Source organism: Notolepis coatsorum (genome assembly GCF_963971535.1).
Source record: "Notolepis coatsorum genome assembly, chromosome: 7".
NCBI classification, from domain to species: Eukaryota; Metazoa; Chordata; class Actinopteri; order Aulopiformes; family Paralepididae; genus Notolepis; species Notolepis coatsorum.
The window spans coordinates 178936028-178951954 of NC_140171.1; the positions used below are offsets into that span (position 1 = coordinate 178936028).

Sequence of the window (15927 nt, forward strand, 5' to 3'; positions counted from 1 at the left end):
TGAAGGTCTTCCTTGGGGGCCGTCCTGAGACCAAGCATGACCAACGGGAGCCGGTCGACCCAGCCGCTGTCAGTAAGGCTGGCCCGAAGTGCTGCTTTCATTGAGCGGTGAAAGCGCTCGCATAACCCATTGGCCTGCGGGTGGTATGACGTAGTCCGGTGTAGCTTCACGCCCAGGCTCTTGGCGACCGTGTTCCAGAGCTCGGACGTGAACTGTGGGCCCCGGTCTGAAGAGAGGTCGGCTGGAGTGCCAAACCGAGCGACCCAGGTTCCAATAAAGGCTCTGGCCACCTCGGCGGACGTCGTGCCTGACAGTGGAACTGCCTCTGGCCAACGGGTAGTCCTGTCCACCATAGTAAAGAGGTAACTGAAGCCGTGTGAGGGGGGCAGGGGGCCCACTAGGTCAACGTTCACGTGGTCGAACCTCCTTTCAGGTACAGGGAAGTGCTGCAGGGGGGCCTTGGTGTGACGGTACACTTTAGCGCGCTGGCACTCCAAACAGGAGTCAGCCCAGTCTCTTACATCTTTTCTAAGCCCAGGCCAGACAAACTTGGCGGACACTAGCCTCTGCGTAGGTTTCTTTCCCGGGTGGGAGAGGCCGTGAACAGCGTCATAAACACGCTGCCTCCATCCTGTGGGAACGATGGGGCGGGCCTGTCCCATAGAGACATCACACAGGAGTGTGGTGCCAGCGCTGTCAAAAACCACATCCTCTAACCGCAGGCTTGAGGTGGCTGACCTGAAATCCTGCACTTCAGGGTCGGTAGCCTGGTCCGCCGCCATACCGGTGTAATCCAGCCCCAAGTGGATGGCGCCCACTACAGCCCGGGAGAGGCAGTCTGCGACAAGGTTTGCTTTACCTGCCACATGTTGAATGTCAGTAGTGAACTCTGAGACATATGAGAGCTGTCGCTGTTGACGGGCGGACCATGGCTCAGACACCTTGGCCATGGCGAACGTCAGCGGCTTGTGATCCACGAAGGCCGTGAACTGGCGGGCCTCCAGCAGGAAACGAAAATGGCGGATGGCAAGGTAGAGGCCGAGGAGCTCCCGATCGAAGGTGCTATACCTCCGCTCGCTGGGGCTTAACTGGCGGCTGAAAAAAGCGAGCGGCTGGCAAGCCCCGCCTACCCACTGTTCAAACACTGCGCCCACGGCAAAATCTGAGGCGTCGGTGGTGATGGAGATTGGGGCCTTAAAGGAAGGATGTGCCAGCATGGTGGCGTTGGCTAGGGCAGCCTTGGCATCCAGAAAAGCTTTGTCTCTCTCAGCAGACCAGTCGACCGCATGTTTTGGCGCTTTACCCCTAAGGGCCTCATACAACGGCCGCATAATCCGAGCCGCCTGGGGAATAAAGCGGTGATAAAAGTTGATCATTCCGAGAAACTCCTGCAGTGACCTAACCGTGGGCGGCCGGGGAAAATTCATCACCGCTTCCACCTTCATGGGAAGAGGGACCGCTCCCTCTTTAGTGACTCTGTGCCCCAGGAAGTCAATGGTCGACCGCCCAAACTGGCATTTGGCCGGGTTGATTATCAGTCCATGCTCATTTAGCCGCTCAAAAAGCATCCTGAGGTGGGACATGTGCTCAGCCTTAGAGGCGCTGGCTATGAGGATATCATCCAAGTATACAAAAATAAAATCCAAGTCTCGTAGCACAGAGTCCATAAGGCGCTGGAACGTCTGTGCAGCGTTTTTGAGGCCGAATGGCATGCGCAGAAATTCAAATAGTCCAAATGGAGTTATGACTGCTGTTTTGGGGACATCCAGCGGTTGGACGGGCACCTGATGATACCCACGCACAAGGTCCACCTTGGAAAACATTAATTTCCCTGAAAGGCGGGCAGAAAAGTCCTGAATGTGCGGGACTGGGTACCGGTCCGGCGTCGTAGCATCGTTGAGCCGGCGGTAATCCCCACACGGGCGCCACCCGCCTCCCGGCTTGGGGACAATGTGGAGGAAGGAGGCCCATGGGCTGTCGGAGCGACGGACAATGCCGAGGCGTTCCATGTTCTCGAACTCTGCCTTGGCAATGCTGAGCTTGACCGGGTCGAGGCGCCGAGCCCGGGCATAGACTGGAGGGCCGGTCGTGGCGATATGATGTTCCACTCCATGCTTGGCTGTAGATGATGAGAACGTGGGCCGCGTGAGGCCCGGGAACTCGGCGAGAAGGTGTTGAAACTCATCTGCGGCGGAGAGCATGCTAGAGAGTCTGATGGAGTCTGCACCCCCAAGCGCACCAGCATAAGAGCAGAATGTAATGGCATCAATTAAGCGGCAATTTTTAACATCCACTAACAGTCCATAATCACACAAAAAATCAGCGCCTAGAAGAGGGACGGCTACATTAGCTGTGATAAAGTCCCAGCCAAACCGTTGGCCACTAAAACACATTTCGACATACCTGGTGCCGTATGTGCGGATGGGGGTGCCGTTGGCGGCCTCCATGGGGGGTCCGTGTCCGCCGGATAGGATGTCCACTCTAGAAGCCGGCAAGACGCTCCTCTGCACGCCCGTGTCGCACATGAAACGCCGCCCGGAGATGGTGTCCTGGACAAACAGTAGCCTGCCAGCCTGACCGACGCTCATGGCCACTAACGAGCGCCGGCCCGGGCATTTCCCGGCCCACTGAAGCTGCACGGCGGGCGGCACAGCTTGGCTTTAGGTCCAAACCGTGCATGATAATAACACAGCCCCGCGTTCGCGTCACGCTGCTGGCGAGGGGCTGTCGCTGCGGCGGTGAAGTTCCAGTCTCCCGGCGGTGAAACAAAGGCTTGGGTTGGGAAAACTGCCGCTGCACAGTGCTGTTGACCAGCCAAAAAAAACTTATCAGCCTCCTCGGCCAGAGCGCGGCAATCGTCTATAGTGGTGTTGGCCAGAGCGGCCCGAACCGGAGAAGGCAGCTGACGCAGGAAAAGTTGCATGAAAAGGAAATCAGGCTTGTGCTCTCCCAATAAATCCAGCATCCTATCCATGAGCTCCGATGGCTTGCTATCACCGAGCCCTTGCAAAGAAAACAATCGGCTGGCCCGCTCGGTATCGGAAAGTTCGAATGTCTTTAACAGATGAGACTTGATCGTGAGATATTTATCTCGAGCCGGAGGGTTCTTTAGGAGGCTCACCACTCTGCTGGCTGTCGAACTTCCCAGGGCTGACACCACATAATAATATCTTGTTGTATCCGAGGTAATCTCACGCAGCTCGAACTGTGCCTCCGTTTGCGCAAACCATGCCGAGGCTGACGACTCTCAGAACTCAGGTAATTTCAGTGAAACTGCGTTCGTAGACATGTTGCCGCGGAAGCGTCTTCAAAACGTATAACAGGGTCACCACTGTAGAAATCGTCGGAAAGGAGAGACGCACAATTTCTATCTTGCAACCACACCAAGTAAGTAGTGTGTCATTTATTATCTTCTTAGCACAAGTGACAGCTGTCAGATCTATGCCGCGCTAAACTCTGACAGCTCCGCGTCACCAAAAACATTTTATGAATGACATTCCACCAGCGCGTCTTCTCTAAGCCCAACCCCCAACCAACCTCATTAAAGTGACAGTGCCCCATCAATACATCAAAACAATCTAATGGTGAATTATGTCCATAGCACCCACTACATATGTATGATAAGATGAATGTATGTATGTATGTATGATAAGATGAATGTATGTATGTATGATAAGATGAATGTATGTATGTATGATAAGATGAATGTATGTATGTATGATAAGATGAATGTATGTATGTATGATAAGATGAATGTATGTATGTATGATAAGATGAATGTATGTATGTATGATAAGATGAATGTATGTATGTTTGATAATGTATATGAAGTTACGTATGATAATATGGGTTAGGGTATATGATCATATGAAATGAATGATGGGGGGGGGGGGGGGTTTGCAGGTCAGTCCAAGCTGTGCGTGTGTGCGCGCGCTGCTCTCCGTACATCCTACCTGAAGCTGCTCTCCTCTCCGTACAGCCTACCTGAAGCTGCTCTCCTCTCCGTACATCCTACCTGAAGCTGCTCTCCGTACATCCTACCTGACGCTGCTCTCCGTACATCCTACCTGAAGCTGCTCTCCTCTCCGTACATCCTACCTGAAGCTGCTCTCCTCTCCGTACATCCTACCTGAAGCTGCTCTGCTCTCCGTACATCCTACCTGAAGCTGCTCTCCTCTCCGTACATCCTACCTGAAGCTGCTCTGCTCTCCGTACATCCTACCTGAAGCTGCTCTCCTCTCCGTACATCCTACCTGAAGCTGCTCTCCTCTCCGTACATCCTACCTGAAGCTGCTCTCCTCTCCGTACATCCTACCTGAAGCTGCGCTCCTCTCCGTACATCCTACCTGAAGCTGATCTCCGTACATCCTACCTGAAGCTGCTCTCCTCTCCGTACATCCTACCTGAAGCTGCTCTCCTCTCCGTACATCCTACCTGAAGCTGCTCTCCTCTCCGTACATCCTACCTGAAGCTGCTCTCCTCTCCGTACATCCTACCTGACGCTGCTCTCCTCTCCGTACATCCTACCTGAAGCTGCTCTCCTCTCCGTACATCCTACCTGAAGCTGCTCTCCTCTCCGTACATCCTACCTGAAGCTGCTCTCCTCTCCGTACATCCTACCTGAAGCTGCTCTCCGTACATCCTACCTGACGCTGCTCTCCTCTCCGTACATCCTACCTGAAGCTGCTCTCCGTACATCCTACCTGAAGCTGCTCTCCTCTCCGTACATCCTACCTGAAGCTGCTCTCCGTACATCCTACCTGAAGCTGCTCTCCTCTCCGTACATCCTACCTGAAGCTGCTCTCCGTACATCCTACCTGAAGCTGCTCTCCTCTCCGTACATCCTACCTGAAGCTGCTCTCTGTACATCCTACCTGAAGCTGCTCTCCTCTCCGTACATCCTACCTGAAGCTGCTCTCCTCTCCGTACATCCTACCAGAAGCTGCTCTGCTCTCCGTACATCCTACCTGAAGCTGCTCTCCGTACATCCTACCTGAAGCTGCTCTCCTCTCCGTACATCCTACCTGAAGCTGCTCTCTGTACATCCTACCTGAAGCTGCTCTCCTCTCCGTACATCCTACCTGAAGCTGCTCTCCGTACATCCTACCTGAAGCTGCTCTCCTCTCCGTACATCCTACCTGAAGCTGCTCTCTGTACATCCTACCTGAAGCTGCTCTCCTCTCCGTACATCCTAACTGAAGCTGCTCTCCTCTCCGTACATCCTACCTGAAGCTGCTCTGCTCTCCGTACATCCTACCTGAAGCTGCTCTCCTCTCCATACATCCTACCTGAAGCTGCTCTCCGTACATCCTACCTGAAGCTGCTCTCCTCCCCGTACATCCTACCTGACGCTGCTCTCCTCTCCGTACATCCTACCTGACGCTGCTCTCCTCTCCGTACATCCTACCTGAAGCTGCTCTCCGTACATCCTACCTGAAGCTGCTCTCCTCTCCGTACATCCTACCTGAAGCTGCTCTCCTTTCCGTACATCCTACCTGAAGCTGCTCTCCTCTCCGTACATCCTACCTGAAGCTGCTCTCCGTACATCCTACCTGACGCTGCTCTCCTCTCCGTACATCCTACCTGAAGCTGCTCTCCGTACATCCTACCTGAAGCTGCTCTCCTCTCCGTACATCCTACCTGAAGCTGCTCTCCGTACATCCTACCTGAAGCTGCTCTCCTCTCCGTACATCCTACCTGAAGCTGCTCTCCTCTCCGTACATCCTACCTGAAGCTGCTCTCCGTACATCCTACCTGAAGCTGCTCTCCTCTCCGTACATCCTACCTGAAGCTGCTCTCCTCTCCGTACATCCTACCTGAAGCTGCTCTCCTCTCCGTACATCCTACCTGAAGCTGCTCTCCTCTCCGTACATCCTACCTGAAGCTGCTCTCCTCTCCGTACATCCTACCTGAAGCTGCTCTCCTCTCCGTACATCCTACCTGAAGCTGCTCTCCGTACATCCTACCTGACGCTGCTCTCCGTACATCCTACCTGAAGCTCCTCTCCGTACATCCTACCTGAAGCTGCTCTCCTCTCCGCACATCCTACCTGAAGCTGCTCTCCTCTCCGTACATCCTACCTGAAGCTGCTCTCCTCTCCGTACATCCTACCTGAAGCTGCTCTCCGTACATCCTACCTGAAGCTGCTCTCCGTACATCCTACCTGACGCTGCTCTCCTCTCCGTACATCCTACCTGAAGCTGCTCTCCGTACATCCTACCTGAAGCTGCTCTCCTCTCCGTACATCCTACCTGAAGCTGCTCTCCGTACATCCTACCTGAAGCTGCTCTCCTCTCCGTACATCCTACCTGAAGCTGCTCTCTGTACATCCTACCTGAAGCTGCTCTCCTCTCCGTACATCCTACCTGAAGCTGCTCTCCTCTCCGTACATCCTACCTGAAGCTGCTCTGCTCTCCGTACATCCTACCTGAAGCTGCTCTCCTCTCCGTACATCCTACCTGAAGCTGCTCTCCTCTCCATACATCCTACCTGAAGCTGCTCTCCTCTCCGTACATCCTACCTGAAGCTGCTCTCCTCTCCGTACATCCTACCTGAAGCTGCTCTCCTCTCCGTACATCCTACCTGAAGCTGCTCTCCTCTCCGTACATCCTACCTGAAGCTGCTCTCCTCTCCGTACATCCTACCTGAAGCTGCTCTCCGTACATCCTACCTGACGCTGCTCTCCGTACATCCTACCTGAAGCTCCTCTCCGTACATCCTACCTGAAGCTGCTCTCCTCTCCGTACATCCTACCTGAAGCTGCTCTCCTCTCCGTACATCCTACCTGAAGCTGCTCTCCTCTCCGTACATGCTACCTGAAGCTGCTCTCCGTACATCCTACCTGAAGCTGCTCTCCGTACATCCTACCTGACGCTGCTCTCCGTACATGCTACCTGAAGCTGCTCTCCGTACATCCTACCTGACGCTGCTCTCCGTACATCCTACCTGAAGCTGCTCTCCGTACATCCTACCTGCTCTCCTCTCCGTACATCCTACCTGAAGCTGCTCCCCGTACATCCTACCTGAAGCTGCTCTCCTCTCCGTACATCCTACCTGAAGCTGCTCTCCTCTCCGTACATCCTACCTGAAGCTGCTCTCCGTACATCCTACCTGAAGCTGCTCTCCTCTCCGTACATCCTACCTGAAGCTGCTCTCCTCTCCGTACATCCTACCTGAAGCTGCTCTCCGTACATCCTACCTGAAGCTGCTCCCCGTACATCCTACCTGAAGCTGCTCTCCGTACATCCTACCTGACGCTGCTCTCCGTACATCCTACCTGAAGCTGCTCTCCTCCCCGTACATCCTACCTGACGCTGCTCTCCTCTCCGTACATCCTACCTGAAGCTGCTCTCCGTACATGCTACCTGAAGCTGCTCTCCGTACATGCTACCTGAAGCTGCTCTCCGTACATCCTACCTGAAGCTGCTCCCCGTACATCCTACCTGACGCTGCTCTCCGTACATCCTACCTGAAGCTGCTCTCCGTACATCCTACCTGAAGCTGCTCCCCGTACATCCTACCTGACGCTGCTCTCCGTACATGCTACCTGAAGCTGCTCCCCGTACATCCTACCTGACGCTGCTCTCCGTACATGCTACCTGAAGCTGCTCTCCGTACATCCTACCTGAAGAAGGTGAACTGCTCTCCGTACATCCAGGGCTGTAGCTGCAGTGCCGGGTACTTCCCGAAGGGGGGGACGATGAGGCTGAACAGCAGAGCGATCAGCACAAACACAGCGGGAAGCACAATCTGAGGGACAGAAACACGCCGTCAGACTCGTCATCAGTTGCTCATTGAAGTTTAATTAAATTGCAGAGGTGAAGGAGGGGGGGGGGGTGTTAGGGGTTGTTGCCATAACAACAAGATCAAATACTAATCTATGAAGGTGATAAGACGCAACACTCAGAAGAAAGAAACAAAACCAAACCAAACCAAACTAACCAAACTAAACTACAATAACCAGATCAAATACTAATCTATGAAGGTGATAAGACACAACACTCTATTTTGAAGGAAAGAGCAAGAAACTAAACTACTAAACTAACTAACTAACTAACTAACTAAACTAGGCTAAACTAAACTAAGATAAGCTAAACTAAGCTAAACTAAAGTATGCTAAGCTAAGCTAAACTAAGCTAAGCTAAGCTAAACTAAGCTAAGCTAAGCTAAGCTAAACTAAGCTAAACTAAGCTAAACTAAGCTAAACTAAACTAAGCTAAGCTAAACTAAACTAAGCTAGGCTAAACTAAGCTAACCTAAGCTAAACTAAGCTAAACTAAACTAAGCTAAGCTAAGCTAAGCTAAGCTAAACTAAGCTAAGCTAAACTAAGCTAAACTAAGCTAAACTAAGCTAAACTAAGCTAGACTAAGCTAAACTAAGCTAAGCTAAACTAAGCTAAGCTAAGCTAAACTAAGCTAAGCTAAGCTAAACTAAGCTAAACTAAGCTAAGCTAAGCTAAACTAAGCTAAGCTAAACTAAGCTAAACTAAGCTAAGCTAAGCTAAACTAAACTAAGCTAAACTAAGCTAAACTAAGCTAAACTAAGCTAAACTAAGCTAGACTAAACTAAGCTAAGCTAAACTAAACTAAGCTAAGCTAAACTAAGCTAAACTAAACTAAGCTAAGCTAAGCTAAACTAAGCTAAGCTAAACTAAGCTAGACTAAACTAAGTTAAGCTAAACTAAACTAAGCTAGGCTAAACTAAGCTAACCTAAACTAAGCTAAACTAAGCTAAACTAAGCTAAGCTAAACTAAGGTAAGCTAAGCTAAACTAAGCTAAGCTAAACTAAGCTAAGCTAAACTAAACTAAGCTAAGCTAAGCTAAGCTAAACTAAGCTAAGCTAAACTAAGCTAAACTAAACTAAGCTAAGCTAAACTAAGCTAAACTAAGCTAAACTAAGCTAAACTAAGCTAAGCTAAACTAATCTAAACTAAGCTAAATTAAGCTAAGCTAAACTAAGCTAAGCTAAACTAAGCTAAACTAAGCTAAACTAAACTAATCTAAGCTAAACTAAGCTAAGCTAAGCTAAACTAAGCTAAGCTAAGCTAAGATAAGCTAAACTAAGCTAAGCTAAGATACGCTAAACTAAGCTAAGCTAAGCTAACCTAAACTAAGCTAAACTAAGCTAAACTAAGCTAAGCTAAGCTAAACTAAGGTAAGCTAAGCTAAACTAAGCTAAGCTAAACTAAGCTAAGCTAAGCTAAGCTAAACTAAGGTAAGCTAAGCTAAACTAAGCTAAACTAAGCTAAGCTAAACTAAGCTAAGCTAAACTAAGCTAAGCTAAACTAAACTAAGCTAAACTAAACTAAACTAAGCTAAACTAAGCTAAACTAAGCTAAACTAAACTAAGCTAAACTAAGCTAAGCTAAGCTAAGCTAAGCTAAGCTAAGCTAATCTAAGCTAAGCTAAGCTAAACTAAGCTAAACTAAGCTAAGCTAAACTAATCTAAACTAAGCTAAGCTAAGCTAAACTAAGCTAAGCTAAGCTAAGATAAGCTAAACTAAGCTAAGCTAAGCTAAGCTAAGATAAGCTAAACTAAGCTAAGCTAAGCTAAGCTAAGCTAAAAGACAGCAGTGTTCCTCCTCCACCTGAGCGAAGAATCCTCGGTGGCTGCGTCGAGCGTACAGCCAGCGCTTGATGAAGAGCGCCCTCATCTGCTGCCAGGTCAGCCACCAGCCGGTAAGGGGGATCCCTCCACACCCGTCCCCGCTCAGCAGGTCTGTCTCCTGGGGTTCTGTGGGGCAGGAAAGACCCAGGACGAGACAGGAGAGGCAGGCCCCAGGCGAGGGAGAGAGAGAGAGAGAGAGAGAGAGATGTTGTTGGTCAGTTAATCTTCCTGAATGACGATGGCTGTTCTATCCCAACGCTAATGCTAAAATGTAGAATCTGTTTTAGAATATTTAACAGGTGGATTTTAATGATAGGATCAATTGTGATCTGCTATTATTGTTATCTACTGATATAAAAAGGAATGGCAAGGATTCTGGTCAATTCACCCAGTCCGTCCTATCAAAGACAGCTGATGTGTTGGTGTGACGCTGAAGATACCTTGTTTTAATGTGTTGGTGTGACGCTGAAGATACCTTGTTTAATGTGTTGGTGTGACGCTGAAGATACCTTGTTTAATGTGTTGGTGTGACGCTGGAGATACCTTGTTTAATGTGTTGGTGTGACGCTGAAGATACCTTGTTTAATGTGTTGGTGTGACGCTGGAGATACCTTGTTTAATGTGTTGGTGTGACACTGGAGATACCTTGTTTAATGTGTTGGTGTGACGCTGAAGATACCTTGTTTAATGTGTTGGTGTGACGCTGGAGATACCTTGTTTTAATGTGTTGGTGTGACGCTGGAGATACCTTGTTTTAATGTGTTGGTGTGACGCTGGAGATACCTGGTTTAATGTGTTGGTGTGACGCTGGAGATACCTTGTTTTAATGTGTTGGTGTGACGCTGGAGATACCTTGTTTTAATGTGTTGGTGTGACGCTGAAGATACCTTGTTTAATGTGTTGGTGTGATGCTGGAGATACCTGGTTTAATGTGTTGGTGTGACGCTGGAGATACCTGGTTTAATGTGTTGGTGTGACGCTGGAGATACCTTGTTTTAATGTGTTGGTGTGACGCTGAAGATACCTTGTTTAATGTGTTGGTGTGACGCTGAAGATACCTTGTTTAATGTGTTGGTGTGACGCTGGAGATACCTGTTTTAATGTATTGGTGTGACGCTGGAGATACCTGTTTAATGTGTTGGTGTGACGCTGGAGATACCTTGTTTAATGTGTTGGTGTGACGCTGAAGATACCTTGTTTAATGTGTTGGTGTGACGCTGAAGATACCTTGTTTTAATGTGTTGGTGTGACGCTGAAGATACCTGGTTTAATGTGTTGGTGTGACGCTGGAGATACCTTGTTTAATGTGTTGGTGTGACGCTGGAGATACCTGGTTTAATGTGTTGGTGTGACGCTGGAGATACCTTGTTTAATGTGTTGGTGTGACGCTGAAGATACCTTGTTTTAATGTGTTGGTATGACGCTGGAGATACCTGGTTTAATGTGTTGGTGTGACGCTGGAGATACCTTGTTTTAATGTGTTGGTGTGACGCTGGAGATACCTGGTTTAATGTGTTGGTGTGACGCTGGAGATACCTTGTTTAATGTGTTGGTGTGACGCTGAAGATACCTTGTTTAATGTGTTGGTGTGACGCTGAAGATACCTGGTTTAATGTGTTGGTGTGACGCTGGAGATACCTGGTTTAATGTGTTGGTGTGACGCTGGAGATACCTTGTTTAATGTGTTGGTGTGACGCTGAAGATACCTTGTTTAATGTGTTGGTGTGACGCTGGAGATACCTTGTTTAATGTGTTGGTGTGACGCTGAAGATACCTGGTTTAATGTGTTGGTGTGACGCTGGAGATACCTTGTTTAATGTGTTGGTGTGACGCTGGAGATACCTGGTTTAATGTGTTGGTGTGACGCTGGAGATACCTTGTTTAATGTGTTGGTGTGACGCTGGAGATACCTTGTTTTAATGTGTTGGTGTGACGCTGGAGATACCTTGTTTAATGTGTTGGTGTGACGCTGGAGATACCTTGTTTAATGTGTTGGTGTGACGCTGGAGATACCTTGTTTTAATGTGTTGGTGTGACGCTGGAGATACCTTGTTTAATGTGTTGGTGTGACGCTGAAGATACCTTGTTTTAATGTGTTGGTGTGACGCTGGAGATACCTTGTTTTAATGTGTTGGTGTGACGCTGGAGATACCTTGTTTTAATGTGTTGGTGTGACGCTGGAGATACCTTGTTTAATGTGTTGGTGTGACGCTGGAGATACCTTGTTTAATGTGTTGGTGTGACGCTGGAGATACCTTGTTTAATGTGTTGGTGTGACGCTGGAGATACCTTGTTTAATGTGTTGGTGTGACGCTGGAGATACCTTGTTTAATGTGTTGGTGTGACGCTGAAGATACCTTGTTTTAATGTGTTGGTGTGACGCTGGAGATACCTTGTTTAATGTGTTGGTGTGACGCTGGAGATACCTTGTTTAATGTGTTGGTGTGACGCTGGAGATACCTGGTTTAATGTGTTGGTGTGACGCTGGAGATACCTTGTTTAATGTGTTGGTGTGACGCTGGAGATACCTTGTTTTAATGTGTTGGTGTGACGCTGGAGATACCTTGTTTAATGTGTTGGTGTGACGCTGGAGATACCTTGTTTAATGTGTTGGTGTGACGCTGGAGATACCTTGTTTTAATGTGTTGGTGTGACGCTGGAGATACCTTGTTTAATGTGTTGGTGTGACGCTGGAGATACCTTGTTTAATGTGTTGGTGTGACGCTGAAGATACCTTGTTTAATGTGTTGGTGTGACGCTGGAGATACCTTGTTTTAATGTGTTGGTGTGACGCTGGAGATACCTGGTTTAATGTGTTGGTGTGACGCTGGAGATACCTTGTTTAATGTGTTGGTGTGACGCTGAAGATACCTTGTTTAATGTGTTGGTGTGACGCTGAAGATACCTGGTTTAATGTGTTGGTGTGACGCTGGAGATACCTGGTTTAATGTGTTGGTGTGACGCTGGAGATACCTTGTTTAATGTGTTGGTGTGACGCTGAAGATACCTTGTTTAATGTGTTGGTGTGACGCTGGAGATACCTTGTTTAATGTGTTGGTGTGACGCTGAAGATACCTGGTTTAATGTGTTGGTGTGACGCTGGAGATACCTTGTTTAATGTGTTGGTGTGACGCTGGAGATACCTGGTTTAATGTGTTGGTGTGACGCTGGAGATACCTTGTTTAATGTGTTGGTGTGACGCTGGAGATACCTTGTTTTAATGTGTTGGTGTGACGCTGGAGATACCTTGTTTAATGTGTTGGTGTGACGCTGGAGATACCTTGTTTAATGTGTTGGTGTGACGCTGGAGATACCTTGTTTTAATGTGTTGGTGTGACGCTGGAGATACCTTGTTTAATGTGTTGGTGTGACGCTGAAGATACCTTGTTTTAATGTGTTGGTGTGACGCTGGAGATACCTTGTTTTAATGTGTTGGTGTGACGCTGGAGATACCTTGTTTTAATGTGTTGGTGTGACGCTGGAGATACCTTGTTTAATGTGTTGGTGTGACGCTGGAGATACCTTGTTTAATGTGTTGGTGTGACGCTGGAGATACCTTGTTTAATGTGTTGGTGTGACGCTGGAGATACCTTGTTTAATGTGTTGGTGTGACGCTGGAGATACCTTGTTTAATGTGTTGGTGTGACGCTGAAGATACCTTGTTTTAATGTGTTGGTGTGACGCTGGAGATACCTTGTTTAATGTGTTGGTGTGACGCTGGAGATACCTTGTTTAATGTGTTGGTGTGACGCTGGAGATACCTGGTTTAATGTGTTGGTGTGACGCTGGAGATACCTTGTTTAATGTGTTGGTGTGACGCTGGAGATACCTTGTTTTAATGTGTTGGTGTGACGCTGGAGATACCTTGTTTAATGTGTTGGTGTGACGCTGGAGATACCTTGTTTAATGTGTTGGTGTGACGCTGGAGATACCTTGTTTTAATGTGTTGGTGTGACGCTGGAGATACCTTGTTTAATGTGTTGGTGTGACGCTGGAGATACCTTGTTTAATGTGTTGGTGTGACGCTGAAGATACCTTGGTTTAATGTGTTGGTGTGACGCTGGAGATACCTTGTTTTAATGTGTTGGTGTGACGCTGGAGATACCTTGTTTTAATGTGTTGGTGTGACGCTGGAGATACCTTGTTTAATGTGTTGGTGTGACGCTGGAGATACCTTGTTTTAATGTGTTGGTGTGACGCTGAAGATACCTTGTTTAATGTGTTGGTGTGACGCTGGAGATACCTTGTTTAATGTGTTGGTGTGACGCTGGAGATACCTTGTTTAATGTGTTGGTGTGACGCTGAAGATACCTTGGTTTAATGTGTTGGTGTGACGCTGGAGATACCTTGTTTTAATGTGTTGGTGTGACGCTGGAGATACCTTGTTTTAATGTGTTGGTGTGACGCTGGAGATACCTTGTTTTAATGTGTTGGTGTGACGCTGAAGATACCTTGTTTAATGTGTTGGTGTGACGCTGGAGATACCTTGTTTAATGTGTTGGTGTGACGCTGGAGATACCTTGTTTAATGTGTTGGTGTGACGCTGAAGATACCTTGTTTAATGTGTTGGTGTGACGCTGGAGATACCTTGTTTAATGTGTTGGTGTGACGCTGGAGATACCTTGTTTAATGTGTTGGTGTGACGCTGAAGATACCTTGTTTAATGTGTTGGTGTGACGCTGGAGATACCTTGTTTAATGTGTTGGTGTGACGCTGGAGATACCTGGTTTAATGTGTTGGTGTGACGCTGAAGATACCTTGTTTTAATGTGTTGGTATGACGCTGGAGATACCTGGTTTAATGTGTTGGTGTGACGCTGGAGATACCTGGTTTAATGTGTTGGTGTGACGCTGAAGATACCTTGTTTTCTAAGCCTTTTGTTTCCTGGCAGCAGTGAGGAGAGAGAGAGTGAGTCAGAGAGGGGGCACAGAGAGGGGGCACAGAGAGGGGGCACAGAGAGGGGGCACAGAGAGGGGGCACAGAGAGGCTGACTACACACAGACACACATGGGAGGGGGCACAGCGGGCTGACTAACATGCAGTACGTACCCTGGGTCTCTGTGTCTCTGCCCCCTGGTGGACAACATGCAGTACGTACCCTGGGTCTCTGTGTCTCTGGAGGCCCCCTGGTGGACAACATGCAGTACGTACCCTGGGTCTCTGTGTCTCTGCCCCCTGGTGGACAACATGCAGTACGTACCCTGGGTCTCTGTGTCTCTGGAGGCCCCCTGGTGGACAACATGCAGTACGTACCCTGGGTCTCTGTGTCTCTGGAGGCCCCCTGGTGGACAACATGCAGTACGTACCCTGGGTCTCTGTGTCTCTGCCCCCTGGTGGACAACATGCAGTACGTACCCTGGGTCCCTGTGCCCCCGGAGGCCCGGCTCTGAGAGGCTGCTGGAGGCGGCTGGTTCTGAGGAGCGCTGTCCTCTGGGTCCACGTCCACCCCCGTCTCCTCGGCCACGCGCAGGAAGATCTGCACAATGACACAACCACAGGACGCCAACCATGAGTCTGCTCTAAAGACACGGCTGACCTCGGAGGATTCAGCCCCAGTAAAGAGGTCACAATGCAGCCCCAGTAAAGAGGTCACAATGCAGCCCCAGTAAAGAGGTCACAATGCAGCCCAGTAAAGAGGTCACAATGCAGCCCAGTAAAGAGGTCACAATGCAGCCCCAGTAAAGAGGTCACAATGCAGCCCCAGTAAAGAGGTCACAATGCAGCCCAGTAAAGAGGTCACAATGCAGCCCCAGTAAAGAGGTCACAATGCAGCCCAGTAAAGAGGTCACAATGCAGCCCCAGTAAAGAGGTCACAATGCAGCCCAGTAAAGAGGTCACAATGCAGCCCCAGTAAAGAGGTCACAATGCAGCCCCAGTAAAGAGGTCACAATGCAGCCCCAGTAAAGAGGTCACAATGCAGCCCCAGTAAAGAGGTCACAATGCAGCCCAGTAAAGAGGTCACAATGCAGCCCCAGTAAAGAGGTCACAATGCAGCCCCAGTAAAGAGGTCACAATGCAGCCCCAGTAAAGAGGTCACAATGCAGCCCAGTAAAGAGGTCACAATGCAGCCCAGTAAAGAGGTCACAATGCAGCCCCAGTAAAGAGGTCACAATGCAGCCCCAGTAAAGAGGTCACAATGCAGCCCCAGTAAAGAGGTCACAATGCAGCCCAGTAAAGAGGTCACAATGCAGCCCCAGTAAAGAGGTCACAATGCAGCCCCAGTAAAGAGGTCACAATGCAGCCCCAGTGAAGAGGTCACAATGCAGCCCCAGTAAAGAGGTCACAATGCAGCCCCAGTAAAGAGGTCACAATGCAGCCC

General features: G+C 49.0%; 1 protein-coding gene across 1 annotated transcript in view; it reads right to left on the reverse strand.

The window, feature by feature from the left end:
- abca7 (ATP-binding cassette, sub-family A (ABC1), member 7) overlaps nucleotides 1–15927 on the reverse strand; it is a gene marked incomplete at its 3' end in the record, with an annotated part of 264520 nt that overhangs the window by 85153 nt on the left and 163440 nt on the right. Inside the window, 3 exon segments of the mRNA XM_084318477.1 lie at nucleotides 7625–7749; nucleotides 9589–9734; nucleotides 14964–15084. Coding sequence (XP_084174603.1) covers nucleotides 7625–7749; nucleotides 9589–9734; nucleotides 14964–15084 — 392 coding nt within the window.